The 22,939-nt window shown below is 43.3% G+C and overlaps 1 protein-coding gene across 3 annotated transcripts in view; it reads right to left on the reverse strand.

Moving 5' to 3' along the window:
• Positions 1-18,219, reverse strand: part of Faf2 (Fas associated factor family member 2) — a 42,108-nt gene extending 23,889 nt beyond the window's left edge. For 2 of the 3 annotated variants that reach the window (XM_075969578.1, XM_075969577.1), the window contains exon 1: positions 18,095-18,219. In XM_075969578.1, the coding sequence (XP_075825693.1) occupies positions 18,095-18,157 (63 nt within the window). In that variant the 5' untranslated portion in view covers positions 18,158-18,219. Of the gene's footprint in view, positions 1-10,454; positions 10,574-18,094 lie in introns of those variants that run through there. The other variant, XM_075969579.1, reaches the window with a different exon arrangement.
• Between the last annotated feature and the right edge of the window lie 4,720 nt (positions 18,220-22,939).

A 22,939-nucleotide genomic window follows, 5' to 3' on the forward strand; every position in this document is an offset into this window, starting at 1 on the left:
GCCTGTCCTGGAACTAGCTCTTGTAGACCAGGCTGGTCTCGAACTCACAGAGATCCGCCTGCCTCTGTCTCCCGAGTGCTAGATCAGTGTAATTTTGTATAAATTTAAGTGTATTTAAAGGTAAAAGGGCTGGCAATGTAGGTCAGTGGTAGAGCACCGCCTTGGTAAGCTCAAGACCCTGGGATCACCCTAGGATGAGCTTGCAAGTTGGCAAACAAAGCAGGCATAGCAGGGTCATCTAAGGGCAGTTTTCTCAGTCTTACCCACCTTTAAGAAGCATTTTTTTGTGTTATGCTGGGGAAAGAACCCAAGAGACAAGGCTAGATAGACCACATTCCCAAAACTCAAGAGACTTTTTAAACCTACAGATGCCTAGACCTCCCACTCCAGGCAGTTTAATCAAATTCTCTGAAGGTGAGGCATAGGCAAAGGCTTCATTCATTCATTTACTCACTCATTCATTTATTTAGGAGGCGGGTCCAGTTATCCTAGAACTCACACTGTAGACCAGCCTAGCCTCAAACTCAGAGATCCATCTGTCTCTGCCTCCTAAGTGCTGGGGTTAAAGATGTGTGAGACCACTGCCAGGCTGCTTATTTATTTACTTACATGCATTTATTTATTCATTCATTTATTTATTTATGGGCAGTCTTTGTAGTCTTGTCTGACCTGTAGCTCGCTTTGTAGACCAAGATGGCCTTGAACTCCCATAGCGCCTTCCTCTGGTTGTTTTACTGTAGAGGTGGGGAGTTTCCACTAGATTCTACTGCAAAATTACTGAGAATCACTAACTCCAAAGCTTTCAATTCAGAATGCTGAGCTGGGCATAGTGGAACATGCCTTTAATCCCAGCACCCAGGAGGCAGAGGCAGGTGGATCTCTGAATTCAAGGCCAGCCTGGTCCATTGTTCCAGGACAGCTAGGGCTACATAGTTAGACCCTGTCTCGAAACAAAACAAGCAAAAACCAAAAAGCAACCCCCTTCATCTAAATGCTGTGGGTATGACGATTATATGTGCCTATGTACACCATTTAAAATTATTCTGGGGCTGGGCATGCAGCTCAGTAGAGTGCCTGCCTCATACAAAATATAAAAACCAGGTGGCACAGCTGGCAATGGCACAGCTTTTAATCCCAGCATTGGGGAGGCAGAAACAGGTGGAACTCTGTGAGTTCAAAGGTAGCACTGTCTACAGAGTGAATTCCAGTACAGTCAGGGTTACACAGAGAAACCTGTCTGAGGAGGGGGGTAACCAACCCAACCCAAACAAACAAAACAGTACTCAAATCTGGGCATAGTGGTTTAAGATTGCAAATTTAGGGCCAGACTAGGCCACTGGGTGAATTCTAGGACAACTTTAGCTACACTGTGAGACCCGATCATAAACATTTTGATCATCAGCTCTCACCCTGTGGGTCGAGGACCCCTTTGGGGAGGGAGGGTGTCAAATGATCCTTTCACAAGGGTCGCCTAAGACCATCAGAAAACACAGATATTTACATTACAATTCATAACAGCAGCAAAATTACAGTTATGAAGTAGCAACAAAAATAATTTTATAGGGGGGCTGGAGAGATGGCTCAGTGGTTAAGAGCATTGCCTCGTCTTCCAAAGGGCCTGAGTTCAATTTCCAGCAACCATATGGTGGCTCACAACCATCTGTAATGAGGTCTGGTGCCCTCTTCTGGCCTGTAGGCATACATGCAGACAGAATATTGTATACATAATAAATAAACAAATAAATATTAAAAAATAATAATAATTTAATAGTTGGGGGTCACCATAACATGAAGAACTATTATCAAAGTGTTGCAGCATTAAGAAGGTTGAGAACTCCTGACCTTGACAAGCTTTCTGCTTTTTTTCCCCTTTAGGAATATGCACATTCTAAAACCTTGAGGGATATTTCCAAAGCCAATATGAAGGCTTCATAAAGACTATTTCAGTTTACACGGTAAAGCTGGTTTCCAGGGCAAGTCAAAAGTTACCTTATTCCCATTTACTGTCAACAAGTATTTTCCAATGCCAGAGGGGAGGAGAGTTTTCCCAGAAGAGACCCCTTGGTTTTGATACCACATGTGCTGTCTTGGCAGAAACAAGCTTGGCTATCATGCATGTCATGGCCCACAGTTTGATGGTGCAGTCCATCACGGCATGAACGTGGAGAGAACAGTGTCGAGCAGCTACTCATCACATGGCAAGCACTACCAGGAAGCAGAGAGGAAGATGAACTCTCCTGCTCACCGGTCCTTCTCCTTATCCAGCCAGGACTCCAGCCCACAGGATGGTGCTGGTCACTTCTAGGGCGGGCCTTCCCATGATAATTAACCCAATCTAGATAAACCCTCACATACAAGCCCAGAAATCTGGTTCCATGGTGATTCTAAAGCTCATCAAGATGACAGTCAAGAAAACCATCACAGAAGTGAAACAGAAATAAGTAATGCTAGACTTAATAGCCTCAGAGATTTCCAGTTCCTTTCAAAGTAAATTTAAAACAAGATTATAATTTAATCTTCTAAAAAGATTTATTTTTGTCTATGTGCATGTGTCTGTAGACTCCATTTGTGTGATGGACAGAAGAGGGTGTCAGATTCCCCTGGAAGGAAGTGACAAATGGCTAGGAACTAATCTCAGGTCTTCTAGAAGAGAAGCAAGTGCCCTTAACCACTGAATCATTTCTCCAGCCCAACCTATCATTTTTGTTTTTTAAAGCAATTATTTTTTTTTAGTGATGGGGGGTTGAATCCAGGACCTCACACAGGCTCACTGTACCCTCAGCCCTGCAGTGTTTGGTGGTTGAATCCAGGACCTCACACAGGCTCACTGTACCCTCAGCCCTGCAGTGTTGGGGGGTTGAATCCAGGACCTCACACAGGCTCACTGTACCCTCAGCCCTGCAGTGTTGGGGGGTTGAATCCAGGACCTCACACAGGCTCACTGTACCCTCAGCCCTGCTTGCAGTGTAAAGTCATTCTTTAGAAAATGAATGACTCAGCCCTGTAGTAGCAGCGGAGGCAGCAGCAGCATTCATACCTTTAATCCCAACACTCACAAGATAGAGGCAGGTGGATCTCTGAGTTTAACGTCAGTCTAGTCTACAGAATGAGTTCCAGGACAGCCAGGGCTACACAGAGAAACCCTGTCTCAAAAAGCAAAAAATCAAACAAAAAGGCCAGGCAATGGTTGGTACACATCTTTAATCCCAGCACTGGGGAAGCAAAAGCAGATGGATTGTTGTAAATTCAAGGCCAGCCTGCTCTATAGAGCTAATTCCAGGACAGCCAGGATTACAAAGAGAAATCTTGTCTCGAAAAAAAAAAAACCAAAAAAAAATTAAAAAAAGGAAATAAAATTAATGACTTTTATACTACCCTGACAGCTTTCATTTCTTTTTTTCCTATTCTCATTCTCTCTGCTCATATATAGGTGTGTGTGTGTGTGTCCGTGGGAGGGGGGGCGCAGGACGAACCTAAGTATTTTCCTCAGTAGTCACTCACCTTATTTATTTGGTTGCTTTTTTGAAACAGGGTGCTAGAATTAAAGGCACGTGCCACTACAGCAAGGCTTCCTCGTTTCTTTTTTTTTTAATATTTATTTATTATGTATACAATGTTCTGTGTATGCCTGAAGGCCAGAAGAGGGCACCAGGCCTCGTTACAGATGGTTGTGAGCCACCATGTGGTTGCTGGGAATTGAACTCAGGACCTTTGGAAGAGCAGGCAATGCTCTTAACCACTGTGCCATCTCTCCAGCCCGGCTTCGTTTCTTATACATCATTCTTAATAGTTTTGTTTCTACTGTGTCAGAAACTATTTTGGCTATCTTTACTATACTGAATAATTCTATGAGAAAAATAATACCATCATGCCATGGCCACCGTGAGTTAAAAGATCTGCATATGGAGTCAGTGAACGATAGAAGCAAAATCTGCAAGTTCCTAACTGGTCTGCTCCTCAGAGTGAACCTGGCTAACATTCAGATGCACTGACATCCATGTGACTTGAGACCACACTGGAAGGAACAGGGTGCAATTGGAACAAAGGCTAATTTACATTTTTTTGTTTGTGTGCCTAGCATTTAATGGCTGAGCCACCTCTCCAGCCCACAAAGGCTAACTTTATCACTATGGTTCCTTCTCCCACTAATCTCTTGCCATAAGGCGAATGTCAGCAATTGTTGCCACACCCCTTGAGGCCGGCCCATCTGAGTATGTCTTACTCCCCTACTTCTCAGACGCAATACTCTTCCATGAAGTGACCTCCCAATGATTTAGGAGAGGCATTCAAATAGAGTAAATTTACACAAAAGCGTAACAGATGACAGCATTAGAGAGAGATGGGTAATATTTATTGTTGGGAACCCTACTACATTCCAATCACAAGTACTGTGTAGAGGGACATTAGAAGAGTGTGAACTTCTTTCCTCCATCCAACCCTATGCTAAATTCTATCTAGTCAGAAGTTAAAGGGATGCTGATCACTTGGAAAACAAATACTTATGATTGCTGATCTAGCTCTTAGAGTATAATTCAAGGAGGAAATCACAACAGGCTGAGCGTGTAACAATTTAACCAGGTGTCTTAATGAACTATTTGGATTGGATTGAGAAATCAACTGGCCTTCCTGTTTTGCTTTCCACATCGCAAGTGTTGGTAATAACACACTCAGCATCTAAGTGCTCTATGCTCCAACTGGCTTGCTAAAGCTTATATTTTAAGCTATTCCGAGAGTAAAACTTGGCAAACAAAACAAAACAAACTACTACAACAACAACCAAAACCAGGTAACCTTGGTTTTCTCCTTCCCACCAGACAAGGCAGGTTTGCTTACTTGTAATTTAAAGTGATGGCTACTAGGCTGAGCTGTAACTAAAGCTCCTAAGAGATCTATTGCCTACATTTAATTCTCATCTCCTAAATTAAACAGCAGCAATTGCCATTTACTAAGCACGGACATTAGGTGATAAGTAAACACTGTGTACGTGAAAGCCCTCATTTTTAGCAATGAGAAAGCCAAGTATCCAAAGGTCACTGACTGGTCAACAGTCCTTGATAGCAGTGAAAGCTAGAACCAACTTCCAATGTCCAGGTTCTCTTATGCAACAGTGTCTCCTAGTATTAGATTCTCATGTTTGAAAACAAGTTCCCAATTCTTAATTCAAAAAATTTAAATGTTAATTGAAAATAAAGTTTGGCTGAGTGGTGGTGGGGAAAGCCTTTAATCTCAGCAAAGGCAGAGACAGGTAGGTCTCTGAGTTCTACAAACAAGTTCCAGGACAGTTAGCACTGTTACACGGAGAAACCCTGTCTCAAAAACAACAATAACTACAAAAAAGTGTTCTTAACTGCTGAGCCACTTAACTGCTCTGCCTCTGGAGGCAGAGATCCACCTGCCTCTGCCTCCTGAGTGCTGGGACTAAACCACTGCCTGACTAAAAAACCTTTTTTAAAAAGAACACTATTAGCCAGTCATGATGGCACACACCTTTAATCCTAGAACTCAGAAGACAGAGGCAGGCAGATCTCTTGAATTGTAGGCCAGCCATAGTAATACAGTGAGATTGTGCCTCAAAAAAAAAAAACAAAAAACAAAAAACAAATCAACAACAACAACAAAACCACCATTAACATCCTCTAAGTTTTTTTTTTTTAGAATCAGATTGGAAATCACCAGTTAGTCCTTTTGATGTTAAGCCAAATGCCAAATGTCAATCAAGAAACAATTGTATGTATTCATAGTGGCTTCTTAAATATATGAGCCCAGTGGCAGCAGACACAGGTGGATCTCAATGAGTTCAAGGCCAGCTGGGTCTACAAAGCAAGTTCCAGGACAGCCAAGGACTGTTACACAGAGAAACCCCATCTCGAAAAACAAAACAAACAAAAAACAACAACAAAAATGAAGGGGCTGGGAAAATGGCTCAGCAAATGAGAACACTATCTGCTCTCAATTCTAGAGGACCCGAGTTCAATTCCCAGCACTCACACAGTGGCTCACACCTGTCTGTCCAGTTCCAGGGCTTCTGACACCCTCATAGAGACATACATGCAGGCAAAACACTAATGAGATCAAATAAAAACAATTTTTAAAAAATACTACATGAATACTGGGAGTATTGCTCAGTGTTCACTTAGCATGTATATTTCTCTCTCTCACACACACACATGCATGCACGTACATATCCAGAAATAAATCTACTCCACTCTTAATACTAGGCAGAATAAATGGTTGAACTTGTTTAGAAAGTCTGAGGACACTGGAGTCCTCAACACTTCCAACCATTTCATAGATTGGTAATTGTAGCCATCTTTTTTTATTTTTTTATTTATTTTTTAAAAAATATTTATTTATTACGTATACAATATTCTGTCAGTGTGTATGCCTGCAGGCCAGAAGAGGGCACCAGACCTCATTACAGATGGTTGTGAGCCACCATGTGGTTGCCAGGAATTGAACTCAGGACCTTTGGAAGATCAGGCAATGCTCTTAACCGCTGAGCCATCTCTCCAGCCCCTGTAGCCATCTTTTTTTAGGTTCAGCTTTCTCACTGGCAACAGATCAACAAAAAGAGACTCATCTCTGGGCTCAGAGTATAGATCAACTCAACAGTTTGAGATGGCAAAGATGTAGCATAAAGGCATTCTAAGTGTGGGGAGAGGGGCCTGGACTTGCTTAGGATGCAAGTGCTGCACACCATTTTGGGGAAAGTCAAAATTATCTTTCGCTTAATTCCTACTCTAGTATCCTTTCATTTTAGGTATTTTACCAAAATGAAAAGCAAATGCACAGTGATCTTGGCCCAATTCCTCTAAATATGGGTCTTCCGTTCAGAATCAAAAGTAACCCCAGAGCCTAGCCTACCCTACTTTCAACCTCTGCTTCTGCGAAAATATGCTTCTATGTGTTTCAAAATAAGCTTTTAAAATTAAAGTGAAAAAAACTTTTTAACCTTTAAGTAAACAGGTGTTTTGACTGCATGCCTGTCTGTGCACCATGTCTATGCAAGGCCCACAAGGGCTATAAGGTCTCAAATCCCTAGGGACAGATGGCTGTGAGCTACCTTATGGGTGCTGGGAATTAAACCCAGGTCTTCTGGAAGGCATCAGTGTTCATACCATCTCTCCTGATCCAAAACATTAATATTTAATAATGAATACTTTTAATCCTAAAACTGGGTTTAATTCTATACATGCAACAAGTATCAGCTACACCTTTGTGTTACATTCTTGTTGCTGTGACCAAACACCAGACAAAAAAACAAGGGAGTTTAATGTGTCTCATGGTTTGGTTTTTTTTTTTTTTGTCTTTTTTTTTTTTCCGAGACAGGGTTTCTCTGTGGTTTTGGAGCCTGTCCTGGAACTAGCTCTTGTAGACCAGGTTGGTCTCGAACTCACAGAGATCTGCCTGCCTCTGCCTCCCGAGTGCTGGGATTAAAGGCGTGCGCCACCACCGCCCAGCTATGTGTCTCATGGTTTGAGGGGACACAGCCCATCACGGCAAAGTCACATTGCATTGGTAGTCAGGAGAGACAAATTGATGCGCAGCTGGCTTCCTCTCTCTCTTTTCATTCGGCCTGGGACCCGTGCTATGACCCTTTCCTTCTCAGTTAAACCTCCCTGGAAATGCCTCAAGGACAAACTTTGGAGGTGTGTTTCCTAGATGATCCCAAATATAGTCAAACTGATCATAAACAGTAAGAATCACAACAGTCCATCTTTTGTCAACTTGACAGTCAAACACATCGCTTTAAATAATAATAACACTCTACTTCAGTCCCTACAGTTCATGCTTGCCTCTAATGCAAAATGCGCTTAAGAGGCTGGAGGGACGGCCCAACAGTTAAAAGCCCTCACTGTTCTCGCAGAGGACCTGAGCTCCATTACCCACAAACACATGGCAGCTCTCAATCCTGTAACTCCAGTTTTCAGAGGATCCAATGCCCTCTTCTGACCTCCATGGGCACCATGTTATGCCATAAGATGACACAATGTACAGGCTCCAGGTAGTACAGGTCTTACAAACTTGGACTTCTCAACCCTTAGGACTATAAGAAACAAATCTTTGTTCCTTATAAATAACCCATCTTGAGTATTCTGTTGTAGAACAAAATGTACTGATGCATGGTACAGTCTCAGCCTCTCTAGGGTAGCAACATCCTCTTTTATCCTTGACTTGTCTGAATATTTTCTTCACCTTCCTGGTCTAACTAAACTTTCCTTATCCAAGGACACTCATTCCTTGGAGCCTTTCTCCCACATTTTCTCTACCCTGTGGACGTGGAAATGAGACAACGGTGTTCTTTGTTATTCTTTTCTCCTCTCTTTATAAGTCTATCTTCAGGAACTTCACATGTAGGATTAGAACTCTGCTGTATTTTCTGTCTTTAAACTGCTACACAGGGATAGGGTAGCTCAGCGATGGAGCACTTGCCTGGAATGTTTAAGCCCCTGCTTCTCTATTCAGCATTGGAAGGACAAGAACACCACCCAAAACACCAAAACCCAACTTGCCACATAGCTATTTCTAACAGCCCTACTTGCCCGCAGTTTAAAACAAATAAATAGGAGCCAGAAAAGCGGTGCCAGTGACGAGCGAGCAGGATCAGAGCTAGACTCCAGGTCAAACCTCAATTACAGTTGGCTAAGTCATCTATGGAGCCTGGTCAACTAACCAACAACAGAACTTACCTCATTTGTTTAACTGGAACCTTGGTCAAAGTAAATTTAATAATGTTCAAGCAACATCATATTATACTTTTAAATCTCAAGATGTAATCAGAACATTAGTCAATTCCCTTCCATAAACTGTTGTTTACTCCAAATCATTGTCTCTAATTCTCCAAAATTTTAGATCACAGATCTCTATCACTATCTCCAACTCTATTGCTGTAATGGGATTTTTACTATTTACATAATTATTCTAATATAGTCTGTATTCTATATCTACAAGTTCAATTAGATCAAAACATTTAGGAGCCAAATATAATGGCATGTGCCTATAATCCCAGCAATCTGTGCCTGGGAAGCAGAAGCAGAAATTCTGCCAGCTAGAAGCCACCCTAGGCTACAAAGCAAGACCTTGTTACAGGAGTGAGGTGTTGCAGAATATTTGTTTAACTAAATAAAGATGTGTTGCCATTTTACATTGCTTGCCTAAGGCATCTGATTGGTCTAATAAAAAGCTGAATGGCCAATAGTGAGGAAGGAAGTATAGGCAGAACTTCTGGGCAGGGAGAGTAAGCAGGAAAAGAAATTTAGGCTCCAAGGAAGAAAGAAAAGAGACATCAGGAGCAGCCAGATAGAGGAAGCAGGAAAGTAGGACACACAGAATGAGAGGTAAAAAGCCCCAAGGCCAAACAGATGAACAGAAACAGGTTAAGTTAGGCTATAAGCACTAGTGGGACAAGACGAAGCTAAGGCCAAGCATTCACAATTGATAGTAAGTCTGTCTTCACTTGGGAGCTGGTTGGCAATCCAAAGAAAATACCAACTTCAGTGAGGGGCTGACCCCCAACACTGCACCTCCCCCCAAAAAGAAAAAAAAAACCAAACATGTACATGTAAACATTTTTGGCTCGTTATTTCTTAAACAATACAACTATCTTTGTAACATTTATTATTATATTATAGAGTATATAAGGTGTGTTTAGATTATATACCAACACTACCGTTTTATATAAGAAACTTGAGCAACTTTAGAATTTGGGGCCAGTGGGAACTCCTGAGAGCAGCCCACCTCAGGCACTAACAGACACCTGCCTATAAGGCCTCCATCCACCTCTGGGTAAGCGATCAGCTAAATTCATTTCGGGCAAGTCACAATCCTCAGCATACAATAGCCGCAAAGCTCTTCACAGTCTAGGGACTTTTACCCAAGTGAGAAATTCCCTTAAGTGAAAGCCCTCCCTCCAAGTTCCCAAATTTCTCCATTGTGCTAAACACCTAACGTTCCTCACATTTCATTTGCTGACTCCAGCAGTCTCTTCCCGGGAGGGAGGAGGGAGGATGGGGTGCCAGCAGGACTAGCACTGTGCTGACTGTGCTACTGTATCCAGTGCCTGCGACTATGGCTGTGTGCACAAGGATACATTGCAGCATTACTTGTGGTAACGGTGTGTGTGTGTGTGTGTGTGTGTGTATGTGTGATGGAGACATAATTGTCCATGTCATGTGGCACACGAAGCACTGGGAGGTGGTAGCAGGTGGCTCTCTCTAAGTCCAGGCCAGTATAGAATATACAGCCAAGTTCCAGGTCAGCCAGCTACTCTATAACATGCCGAGACCTTGTCTCAAATTGATTAATAAATTAAAAATAATGCTTAACATTCAGGTATTTAATATTTGCCAATACTTCAGCTATATTAACATTTAAATATTAAAGCAACCCTGTGAGGTGGATACATTAATCCACAAAGAACCTATGCCACAGAGACAAATTAAATGATAACTTGCCCAGAGCTGAAGGTTAGTAACTGGAGAAGGTAGAACTTGAATCCAGGCAGCCTTATTCCAGAATCAGTCCTCAAAAGAATCATTTACACACTGCTGACTGTCACAGTACACACATGTCCCTGTAAGAGAAAGACACTCTTTCGCCCAATGAGAATGGGAACTATAACCAGTCAGTTAACTGCAAGCCCACTGAACGAATCAAACATCCCATACATTGTTGTACTTCATCTTAACAAGCACACACACCCAGGCAGCAATCTTCTGATCAACAGAACAAGCCCACTGGCATTCTTGGACTTTTCCAGCAAAAGCATATTGTATTTATTTTAAGAAGAATGCAACCTTAAACATCTGGCAAACAATCAGTATATAATCCCTTATCTCAGTCACTTCCCTCATGTCATTTAGTTATTTTGTCTAAAACTAACTGAATAACAATTTTTACCTGGTAACTTGTCCCCGTAAACTTTAAAAAAGAGGGGTGCATTTTTAAAATCTATACTTGAACTGGGGAGACAGTGCCACAGTTAAAGCACTGTCATGCAAATGAGGACTGGAGCTTGGATCCCCAGAAACCTACATAAATGCCAGGTGGACACAGAGGTCACTTGTAGTTCTAGCCCCAGAAAGCATAGACAAGGACTCCCAGAGCAAGCAGCATAGCAAGACCAGCCTTATCATTGAGCTGTGAGTTTCACTGAGAGACCCTGCAACAAGGAGTTAGGTATAACAGCAACTGATAATGATTTCCAGGATCAATCAATCTCAGACCTCCACACGCATGCACACCCCCCACACACACAGGAAAAGAAAAGTATGCAATTACATGTACACACAATTAGAGAGAAAAACAAACTGGGCTGGAGCGGTGCCTTATCTACTAAGAGCATTTGTTCTCGCAGAGGACCTGGTGTGGATTTGCAGCATGCACAATTATCTATCACTCCAGTTCCAAAATACAAGAGTGAGACACGCATGTGAGCAAAACACTCATACACATAAAGTAAAATTTAAAAAGATCTAAAGAACACTTTTTTAAAAAATAGATAAGAACTAGACCTCAGAAAAGAGGCTATCTCTCACACTCAGTGAAGTGAAGAGTAAGGTAAGATCGTTTCTAAATTAAGTATTTGTATATATAAAAGGAAAAGGGACATAAAGATATACAACAATCCCCAACGTTTTATTTGATGACATGCATACTGTCTAGGATATTCCATACATTGCTTGGTAGGTTTGTTTTTTTTAAGTAAAAGTAAATCAAGTTTGGAAGGCAGAGGCAGACAGATTGCTCCAAGTTCAAGGCCTGCTTGGTGCCAGACAGGGTCTCATAGTGAGACCCAGACTCAAAAATAAAACAAAACAAGCCAGGTGGTGGTGGTGCACGCCTTTAATCCCAGCACTCAGGAAGGCAGAGACAGGTGGATCTCTGTGAGTTTGAGGCCAGATTGGTCTACAAAGTGAGTTCCAGGACAGCCACAACTACACAGAGAAACCATCTCAAAAAAAACAAACCAAAACAAAAAAACAGAAGTCCATACAACAAGTTAAATGTGGTGGTGCACGCCTATAATCCCAGCTCACTGTAGGCAGAGGCAGGATGAGTTCAAAGATGATCTGGACTATACTGTGAGACCTATCCCAAAAAGAAAATGGGGAGGTAAGGGTGGAGTGGAGGAGGGCTAAACAAAACTAAGGATGTATACAAAGTCCTTATGGAAACTCACTAGTTTATTAAGCAAACTAAAAAAATAAAATTAAAGGGGGAGGGGAAGGAGAAGAGATAGTTTCACAATTAAGATCATATACACTGCTCTTGCAGAGATCCAAAATTCAGTTCCCAGTAGCCACATCAGTCTGCTCACAACCAAGGAACTAGAGCTACAGGCAGTTGTTTTTTGTTGCCCACCAAAACTAGATAGCAAGATCCTATTGCCAAAAACACAACACGCTTTGATTACAGGACAGAGAAATAAAACTGGATTGTGGTCAGAAAACGTCCTCCTTACTGCCTATCCCCGGTGCCAGAAGATGCTATGCAGGTCACTGGGGGGTGGGGGTGGGTGGAGTGGAGTGGTCTTAACTCAGTGCTGAACTTTGTGTGCTACAATGCTAACTTGCCAGGCAGGCAAGGTATGACCACTGATGCAACAGAGGCACGACTGTTTGACGGTATCCAACTACTTCCTAATTGAGTCTGAGACCTACCCCACAGGAGGAAGGCCATCCCTGGTACTGCAAATCTGCCCAAAGCCCGCTTCAGATCACTCGCTTGAGCAGGGACCCTACTACTGTCGTTCCACTAAATGGCATGCTGTCCAACTGCCTTTAAATGTCTGTTTATATCTATAGATTGGTGCAGCTCTCAGCCCTGGCCAGGGAAGCTTCTTTCTGAAATGGGCTGGAGTTCATACAGAGACCCATAACTGTCAAAGGGTCGAGAATAATTGACTATTGAGTGCTCAGCTCTAAATAGGACATTCATATCAACTCCCCCACAGGGCTCAGGGAACACTACAGAAGGAGCTTCCACAAGGAATGTTAAGAGCTGAAGAGTGGGGGCTGGAGAGATGGCTCAGAGGTTAAGAGCACCGGCTGCTCTTCCAGAGGTTCTGAGTTCAATTCCTAGCAACCACATGGTGGCTCACAACCATCTGTAATGAGATCTGGCGCCCTCCTCTGGCGTGCGAGCATACATTGAGGCAGAATATTGCATACATAATAAATAAATCTAAAAAAAAAAAGAGCTGAAGAGTGGTGTCGTCTGGATATGACGTGGCCTTTGCACTCATAAGCTCACTTCATCTATGACTACCAGCACAAAATCAAGTTCAGCTATGTTGCTATTACAGCCAGCAGTGATAACTGAGCTTAGTGGGTTCTCACCACCAAGAAAGGGCATCAAGCTGGGAAGGGAATGTGTTTGGAGATATCTGGTTGAGATACACCCTATAGGCTAGGCAAGGTGGTACACACCTTTAATACCAGCACTCAGGAGGCAGAGGCCCTGGGATATCTGAGTTTGAGACCAGACTGTTCTACACAGTACCGAACAACCAGTGCTACATAGAGAACTTGGCTTAAAAAAAAAAAGATATTGTATACATGTATAAAACTGTCAAAGATTTTTTTAAAAAATATTTATTATGTATACAATAGTCTGTCTGTATGTCTGCAGGCCAGAAGAGGGCACCAGACTTCATTACAGATGGTTGTGAGCCACCATGTGGTTGCCAGGAATTGAACTCAGGACCTTTGGAAGAGCAGGCAATGCTCTTAACCACTGAGCCATCTCTCCAGCCCCCTCAAAGATTTTTTTTTAAAAAAATGGATACTGTACATCAGATAATATAGGGTTCCCATTTCTCCAAACACACACACTTAATGTGAGAACTCACCCAAGAGAGTAAATCTCACTAGCAGCTTCCTTGGCCACGGTTAGATGAAGGGAGAAATCACAAAAATAGATCACTATTACTTTTTGTTAAGTGGATGAATGAAAATTATCACGTACTCACCACAACCCCAATTTCCAAATGGAAATTCCTAAAAATGACCTATAAATTTGTTTCTACAGCTCAGAGTCCAGGCTTTGATCTAAATAACTTAAAGAGAATGTGAGTTATATCCTGTTATCCACTTAGTTTTTTTTTTTTTCAGCCAGGTGTGGTGGTCACCTGTCATCTCTATCCCCAAGTGGCAGCTGAGGTAAGCCTGGGCTACATAGGATACCCAGAGAAACCCTCTCTGAGAAACAAACAGGACTAAAGAGATGGCTCCGTGAGTAAACGCATTGTCTGACAAGCCTGATGACCTGGGGTCAATTCTTGGAACACAGATGGCAAAAGGTTCAAACTGCCTCTCCCAAACTGTCTTTAGACTTCCACGTTGTGTGTCATGTATGTGTAGCTCCACACTCACACAATTTAAATAAATAAAACATGACGAGTTCTTTAATTAAACAAAAAAGGGAGAAATGTTACATTCCTGTGCAAACAGAAAGGGATCACTTCCTCCTATAGGAAATGGTACATCTCCACCTTTCCTTCTGACCAGGCCATTCCTGCCTCAGTGCTAAAACACCAGCCCAGAGGCAGTAAACTAAAGCACTGGAGAAGTCTGCACATTTGGAAATTTGGGGACACTGACTTCAATAAAAGTTATTTTCAACATACCTGCATTTGCTCTTTAAGTTTATACACCTATTATTTTCCAATATAAATAACTCAAAACAGATGCCCACAGTATTTACTCAGCTGCCTCCAAAATAAACCAGAGCCATGAGAATTATACACACATACAAAACTTAAAAAAGATCAAAGGGACTGAGAAATATGATAAAATAGCCATAGAAAATTCTAATCCGGGGCTGGAGAGATGGCTCAAAGGTTAAGAGCACTGGCTGCTCTTCCAGAGGTCCTGAGTTCAATTCCCAGCAACCACATGGTGGCTCACAACCATGTACAATCTACAATGAGATCTGGTGCCCTCTTCTGGCCTGCAGGCATATATACAGACAGAACATTGTATATATAATAAATAAACCTTTAAAAAAAAAAAGAAAATTCTAATCCGATCATATGTCATACACACACAAAACCAAACATAAGAAATCTCAGATTTCCTGAAATGTTTTATTTTTACTAATTCATTTATTTAGGCTTTTTAAGATCTCACCTGTAGGATAACCTGAAACTCACTACGTAGCCCAGGCTGGCCCTGAACCTACAGCAATCCTCTTTTTTTGGGGGGGAGGGGAGGGGGTGTTCAAGATAGGGTTTCTCTGTGTATCCCTGACTTACTAGAACTCGCTCTGTAGACCAGGCTGGCCTTCAACTCAGAGATCCAAGTGCCTCTGCCTCTCGGTGCTGGGACTAAAGTGTGTGCCACCACTGCCCAGCCTATAGCAATCCTCTTAACTTCTCAAGTGCTGGCACTGGGATTACAGGTGTGAACCACCATGCCTGGCACAACTGTAATAAGTGAAATGTGAGCAAATGCTGAGAACTAGCTGTCAGCAGTGCCAACCTGTTCTACTCTGATGCCTGTGGAGACTCTAAGCACATGACCTATATTGCTAGAGAAGCAAACCCAAATCTGTGCTGTTACTCTCCCTGTTTGCAGAACTGAGCACAGTATTGATGGGTCTCCAAAATGGCTCTAGTTTACCTTTCATTCTGGAGTCTATGTATTACAACAGACACAGCCACGCTTTCCCAAATCCACATGAGCAGCCCATTTCCTCAGCTGTGAACGTTCTCCTGCCCACTAGCTGCTGGAATTCTATTCAATGCTGCAAGGCACTGTGCTAAGAGCTCACCCTGTCAGTCGAGAGCTAGACCCACCAGAGTTCCACTAACGACTTCAGTCTTGAGCAAGTAATCAACAAATCTGTCTCTACCAGATACGACAGACACACCACCATTTGTATCTATGCTCTGTGTGGATTAAACATAACGGTTAATAGTAGGTAATGGCACAGTAGGAAACAAATCTTTCCTTCAACACCAATAAGTTAACTCTTCCCTAAACTCCAATAACAAAGACACAGACAGATAGACAGACAGACACAGACATAGCTCAGAGAGCTTTCTGGGAACTCCCATTATTCATGCTATGTATCTTGACTGCAAGAATAGGATACAAACATGATACTTATGAATGAGAATTTTTTAACATATGCAAGGCATTATTTGTGAAAATTACCTGGCCTCTCACATCTATTTTCTTCAGTAATAAAAGAGCAGGAGTTAACCCCTTACAGTCCTCTGAAGAAGTTTAAGGCTGTGTCTGACATGTACAAATGTCAAGCAATAGTTAAGAGCATTTAAAATGATAAATCTGATCCAGGCTTGCTTATGGAAATACACAAAATACAAAATTCATTTTCTGAATAAATTCAACTTCATAAACCTTGACATAAACTTAATCTTACAACAATATTATTAACCTGCTAGCCACCTCTCTTCTGACGATGTCCACTGAAGACCAGGAGTTCCTTACGCATTTTATCTCACAAACACTGCCATATATTCACACACATACTGTATAACTCACATCCCATTTCACGTGGGGCTTACTCCTAAGAGGTGTGAAGTGTAATCTGCCCGAGTTTTTATAAAAACCTGAAAGGAGTGAAAGCTGGTTCTTCATTCTTTAATCTACTGTCATCAATCTCTCTATTATAAGCTCCAGTCAAATGTCAACGATGCCTATGATAGTATTTTACCATTTATACACACCCAACACATTGCTTTACACCCACACCCACACACAAGATAAAACATCACAGCAGTTAGAGCCCACAGCACACTCTAATGCAGGCTGTACAGCAGAGACTTCAAAAGCCCACGAAAGGCTCAGAAAGCCCGTGCTTCTGTGACACCACCATTTATTAGCTGTGTGGCCTAGGCATGCTGTTTCCTTTTGTTTGGGAAATGGCTGGCCTCAAACTCGGAATCCTCCTGTTCCCACCTCCTGTCCGAAGAGATTAGTCTCAGGCCACATCCTGGTGTTACTTCTTACAATCCATACCCATGCTATGAGACAGGGACTGCCACAGCACGAACACCGTATGCTGGGTGTTAGACAAGGTGACATGCTAAGTGTTAGCTAAAGTCCCACAGCATCATATTTAGGGGGTAGTATTCTAACTAGCCGTGTCTGGCACTAAGATTTTTCATTTAAAAAAAAAAACTGCTCAAAATAAATTTTTGGCACATATCCTATTAGGAAACAAGTTCTATAAACTTCAGTTCTACCTGAAGTTAAATGTTGATTAATAGCAACTGTTCAGGCGCATTTTACTGTTTACAGAGTCCTTTTAATACCTTGTAACATCCATACACTCCAGTTTACTTCCAAAACAGCCTCGAGGGAACAGACATTCTGAAGTCTGTTTAAGAACTCAGGCAACTGGCCAATAGTGCCATGGTTACCACTACGGTGGTCTCCTTCGACCAGACCCTCCACCTCGGTTAAGGGTTTAGTGCCTTTTTAAAAAAAAAAAAAAAATAACATCCACTAATTGGAAGCCGAGTCCTGCAAGTTGCCACCCTCCTCAAGCATAGTCAGCAGTTCAGGAGAAAGCCGAAGGTAACAAATCCAGTCAGCAGCCATCGATGAGACTCAATGTTGCCGTGTTTTCCGCATGTGGCGTCCTCCCACATTCTAGGGCAGGTGCCAGGTCTGTGTGTAGGAGCTTCCTTCCCTATCACAGCCCTCAACACAAGATCTAGTAACCAAGAGACCCTTGGCAAACGTCTGTGAATAGCACCGGACGATGGTCGGCGGTCCAGACCCGAGAGCCGACGCCGACTCTGCGCTGGGGATTTAGGATCTCGATGGGCGGAGAGGGTCTGGCGGGTGAGCCAGGCTGGCAAGGGCTGCGGACCCGCGCCGCTAAGGGAAACTACGGCAGCTGACCCACAGCGGGCGAGCCTGACTGGCAGCGGTGGCTGGAAGGTTGGGTACTGACAGAGCTCGGGGGCCGGGAAAATCCGGGCAGTTGGCGTCTGGGGGGAGGGGGCCGCCCGCTCTGAAAATGGGCCCAACCCCAACCTGAGGGTGATTGTGCGCTCCTCTAGGGCCCCACTCCCCATCCCGCGGCGGCCTTTGCTGCACCGAGAACTCGCTGCTACCTGAAACTGCAGCAGCTTCTCGGTCTGCTCCTGAGTTAGATCCTGCTCCTCAGGCGCCGCCATTTTGCCGCCGCCTCTACGCTCCTGACCCGTCCGCACCGTCACCCGCCGGAAGTGATCTCAGGTGCAACCACTTCCGGTCCGAACCGCCGCCGGTACTCAACTGCGTCTGCGCGCGCTGGCTCCCATGCCCCTTCCCAATCCTGCCGCCAGGGGGCGACATTCTCGAGGCTATGCCGAATGATTCCGGAAACTGCCGAGGTAGTGAATCTAGCAAAGATCTGAGATCGCTGAAAAGATGTCAGAGACCAAAGGGTCCCAATGTATCTCCAGTATCTCCGAAAAGTCCCGCAGTCTGGCTGCTTCTTAAACGGTTTCCAACCATTTCGGATATTCTTGAAGATTTCTCACGAAACTATTGCTCCGATTAAATAAAAAGGTTTGATGATTAATCCTCTTCTAAATCTGGCTGCGTTAGCAGGGAAAACTGGGGAGGTTGCGGGGTCACTTGCTAGGAGTACTTGTGACCGGGCTAATGGTCCTCCCAGACCCTCGGGTGGGAGCTTTGGCCTCAACCGCAGGGCCTAGGCCACTCGCCCTTCATCCCTTTGACAGACCAAAGATAGATACTTGGACTAGGTCCCGGAGACTTGACTGTAAGTATATTTGACACCTTTGCAAATGACAGACATCCTGGAGCAACCTACCTGGAACTCCGGGTTACTTTTTGTTGAATGTGATTAATTTACATCCCCATTATGCCTCCAGGGCCAAACAGACACACTCTCATAACTCCAGCACTTGAGAGGCTAAGGCAGAAGGATCTCGAATTCAAGGCCAACCTGGCTACATAATGAGAAATGAGATCCTGTATTAAAACAACAATAACCATGGACTGGAGAGGATGGTTCAGAGGTTAAGAGCACTGACTGTTCTTACAGAGGTCCGAGTTCAATTCCCAGCAACTACATGGTGGCTCACAACCATCTATAATGAGATCTGATGCCAGCACTATATACATAATTAATAAATAAATAAATAACAACTAAACGAACAATACCCAACCTCTGCTTCCATTTTTTCTAACCTTTAGAGCCTTCTAGAGTAATATACTGTCCAATAAAAAAATATGTGGACCACACATGCAATTTAAAACAGTAATCACTCTAGGGAGAAGTGAAATCCAGCTGATGGGAACATAAATTATTAATCATTCACTATGGAAATCCGTTGAAAGATTCCGCTCAAAATTAAAACTAGAAGTATTACATAATCCAGCCACACTAGTTCTGGTATATATCTGCAAGAATCCAAGTTAGCTTACTATAGAAATGCCCATATTCTCTGGGCAGTGGTGGTGCACACCTTTAATCCTAGCAGAGACAGGCAGATCTCTGTGAGTTCAAGGCCAGCCTCGTCTACAAGAGCTAGTTCCAGAACAGGCTCCAAAGCTACAGAGAAACCCTGTCTCGAAAAACCAAAAAAAAGAAAAAAAAAGAAGAAATGCCCATATTCCCATATTTACTGATGCACAATAAATTATGAATCAGCCATTCATCTATATACCAATATCAATTCATTTCAATATTTATCTATTGGTGGATAGATGAGTGAATAAAGCAAATTCTGTATATAGCTGGGCATGGTGGTTAACACTTTTAATCCCAGTACTTGGTTGGCAGAGGCAGGTGGATCCCTGAGTTCTGGGCCAACCTGGTCTACAGAGCAAGTTTCAGAACAGTCAGGGCTACACAGAGAAACACTGTCTCAAAAAAAAAAAAATCTGTTTTGTTTTGGTTTTTTTTTTGGTTTTCGAGACAGGGTTTCTCTGTGGCTTTGGAGCCTGTCCTGGTACTAGCTCTGTAGACCAGGCTGAAAAAATCTGTTTATATGTGTAAAATGGAATTTTATTCAGCTGTAAAGAAGAATGCACTTAAGTTGTCTGCAGGGAGAAGTGAAGGAAGCCATTTTCACAAAGTATCCTATATTTTCTGTCATATGTAGAACCTAAAGCTGAAAGGAAAAGGAAGATTAGCAGGGATGAAGGCCAGAATGTGGGGGAGGCCTTGCCAGCACTTATTCCCAGCACTTGGGAGGCAGAGGCAGTTATATCTGTGAGTTTGCAGCCAGTATGATCTACAGAGTGAGTTCCAGGACATTCAGGGCTACACAGAGAAACCTTGCCAGAAAAAGGAGGAGGGGGAAGAAGAAGGAAAAAAAAGAAAGAAAGAAAGAAAGAAAGAAAGAAAGAAAGAAAGAAAGAAAGGAGATATGGAGGGAGGGAAAAGGAAGGGAAGGAGGGAGGGAGGAAGAGAGAGAGAGAGAGAGGAAGGAAGGAAGGATGGAAGAAAGGAAGGAAGGAAGGAAGGAAGGAAGGAAGGAAGGAAGGAAGAGTACAGGCCCCACAGTGTTGGCCTGTAATACTAGCACTGAAAGGCAGAGACAGGCAGATCCCTGGAACTCATTGACCAACCAGCCTAGCCAAATTGTCTCAAATCTGGGACATAGCCCCATCAGCCTGTCCCAAAAAAAGTAAGGTAGAAGGGCTGAAGAGCTGGCTCAGTAGTTAAGAGCCTTGCTGCTCTTGCAGAGGACCAGTGTTTGGTTCCCAGCACCTACATCAGACAACTCATGAACTCTGTAACTCTGGTTTCAGGTGATCTGATGCCCTCTGGCCTGCTGCTTGGGATTACACTTCCCTTCCATGATGGACTCTTGTCCCCCAGGAACCACAAGTCAAATACACTTCTTCCTTCTGTGTGTTGCCTTGGGCATGGTATTTTATCACAGCAATGAGAACGTAACCAACATACATTTGTTAACCATGTTATTCTATAGATATTAGGAACTCATCCAAGAAATCAAGAAATAATTAGTGTTTGCTTTGAGGACAGACGTCATCAAAGGTAAATGGTGCATAGCTATTATCCTCCAAAAACACACAGATAAATAGGAAATTAAATGGATTTCATCAACTCTCTAGAACTATTTGTGGGGGGGGTGGAGAGAGAGAGACGCAGGTGTCATTACATCCTTGGTTCCAGTCCTGCCTATGCCATACCAAGTCTTGTGAATTTCGTTTGTATTTGTTTGTCTAGTAACAAGGTTTGCCAATGCCTTGCAACTTTGCTTAGTTAGTCAGTTTTGTGTGTATGGGTGTTCTGCCTGCATGTGTGTGCCGCACCACTTTCATACCCGGTGCCCTCAGAGACCAGAAGAGGATATCACACACACTGCAGTTCAATCGCAGAAGGCTATGTGCCCATACTGGGGTGCTGGGAATCAAACCAAGGTCCTCTGGAAGAGCAGCTAGTACTCTTAACTGCAGAGCCATCTCTCCAGCCTCCTGTTTTAATGTTTATGTCTTAATCTTGTGCTATCGATTTTTTACTTATTTATTTTATCTGTGCGGGTGTTTTGCCTGCATGAACGCATGTGCAGCATATTCATGCCTGGTGCTTGGGAGATCAGAAGAGGGCATCGGATTCTCTGGAGTGATGGGCGGTTACGAGTCACCACGTGGGTGCTGAGAATTGAAGCTAGATCCTCTGCAAGAGCAATGCATGTTCTTTTTTATTTTTATTTTGTTTATCAAGACAGGGTTTATCTGTGGGGCAGTCTGGGAACTTACTTTGTAGACCAGGCTGGCCTTGAACTTACTGAGAGCCAGCCATCTGCCTCTGGCTCCCAAGTGCTGGGATTAAAGGTGTTCACTACCATGCCTGGCACAATAACACATGTTCTTAAATGCTGAGCCCACCTCTCCAATCTTACTATTTGGTTCCTGATGAAGAACAAATTCTGTCCCATATAGACATGGAAATCCTAAGATAAGTCCTCATTTTTTGAGTAGCTAGAACATATGATATTTTGTATTAGGTGAGAACACAGCACTTTGACTGTTGAATACAACACATGGTGAAACGTGTGTTGTTGTGAATAACTGTGCTCCACATAGACTCGAGGAGAATGGCACCATTAGGAGGTGTGGCTGGAGGAAGTGTGACACCATGGGGGTGGGCTTTGAGGTCTCAGGAGTGCAAGTCGTTCTTTTCCCTGCTACCTGCAGACCAAGATGTAGACCGTTCAGCTCCTTCTCCAGCACTGAGTCTGCCTGCACTCCATGGTGATAATGGACTAAACCTCTGAACTGTAAGACAGCCCCAATTAAATGTTTTTCTTTGTAAGAGGTGCCATGGTCATGGTATCTCTTCACAGAACTAGAAACCCTAACTAAGACACCATGTCAGCAATAGTTTTAATTGGCTGTATGTTGAAGATCCTTAGGCTTCTGAGAAGGCTATCAGGATTGATAGAACAAATAAGGCTTGGAGGCTGAGTTCTGCTTTACGGAGGTCACAAAATCTATCTCATGATCTTCAAGAAGATCTGAGTACAAATATTGATGTCAGTCAGGTGTGGTGGCGCACACCTTTAATCCCAGGACTCTGGAGGCAGAGGCGGGAGGATCTCTGTGAGTCTGAAGCCAGCCTGATCTACACGATGAGTTCCAGGACAAACAGGGCTATGTGGAGATACTCTGTCTTAACCCCACCCACACCCACACACAGATGTCATCATTGCTTGACAGTGTGACTACAGCCAGGTAGCCAATTCCTCTAAGCCTCGGTTTGCTCACCTTCGCCTATAAGTACACTGATATTATACCTGTCACGCAAGTCTGTGACAATGCTTAAATCGGAAGGCATCTGAAGTGGCATTGGTGAGTGGGCGGGCAGATACCACACCATGCTGCTGTCACTACACATGCCACCTTTGCAGGGGTTGGCTCTGTGCCACACCAGGGAGAGGCATTGTCAAAAGGCCTTCATTACAACACCTCAG

The sequence above is a fragment of the Microtus pennsylvanicus genome, chromosome 4, assembly GCF_037038515.1.
Source record: "Microtus pennsylvanicus isolate mMicPen1 chromosome 4, mMicPen1.hap1, whole genome shotgun sequence".
Classification (NCBI taxonomy): Eukaryota; Metazoa; Chordata; class Mammalia; order Rodentia; family Cricetidae; genus Microtus; species Microtus pennsylvanicus.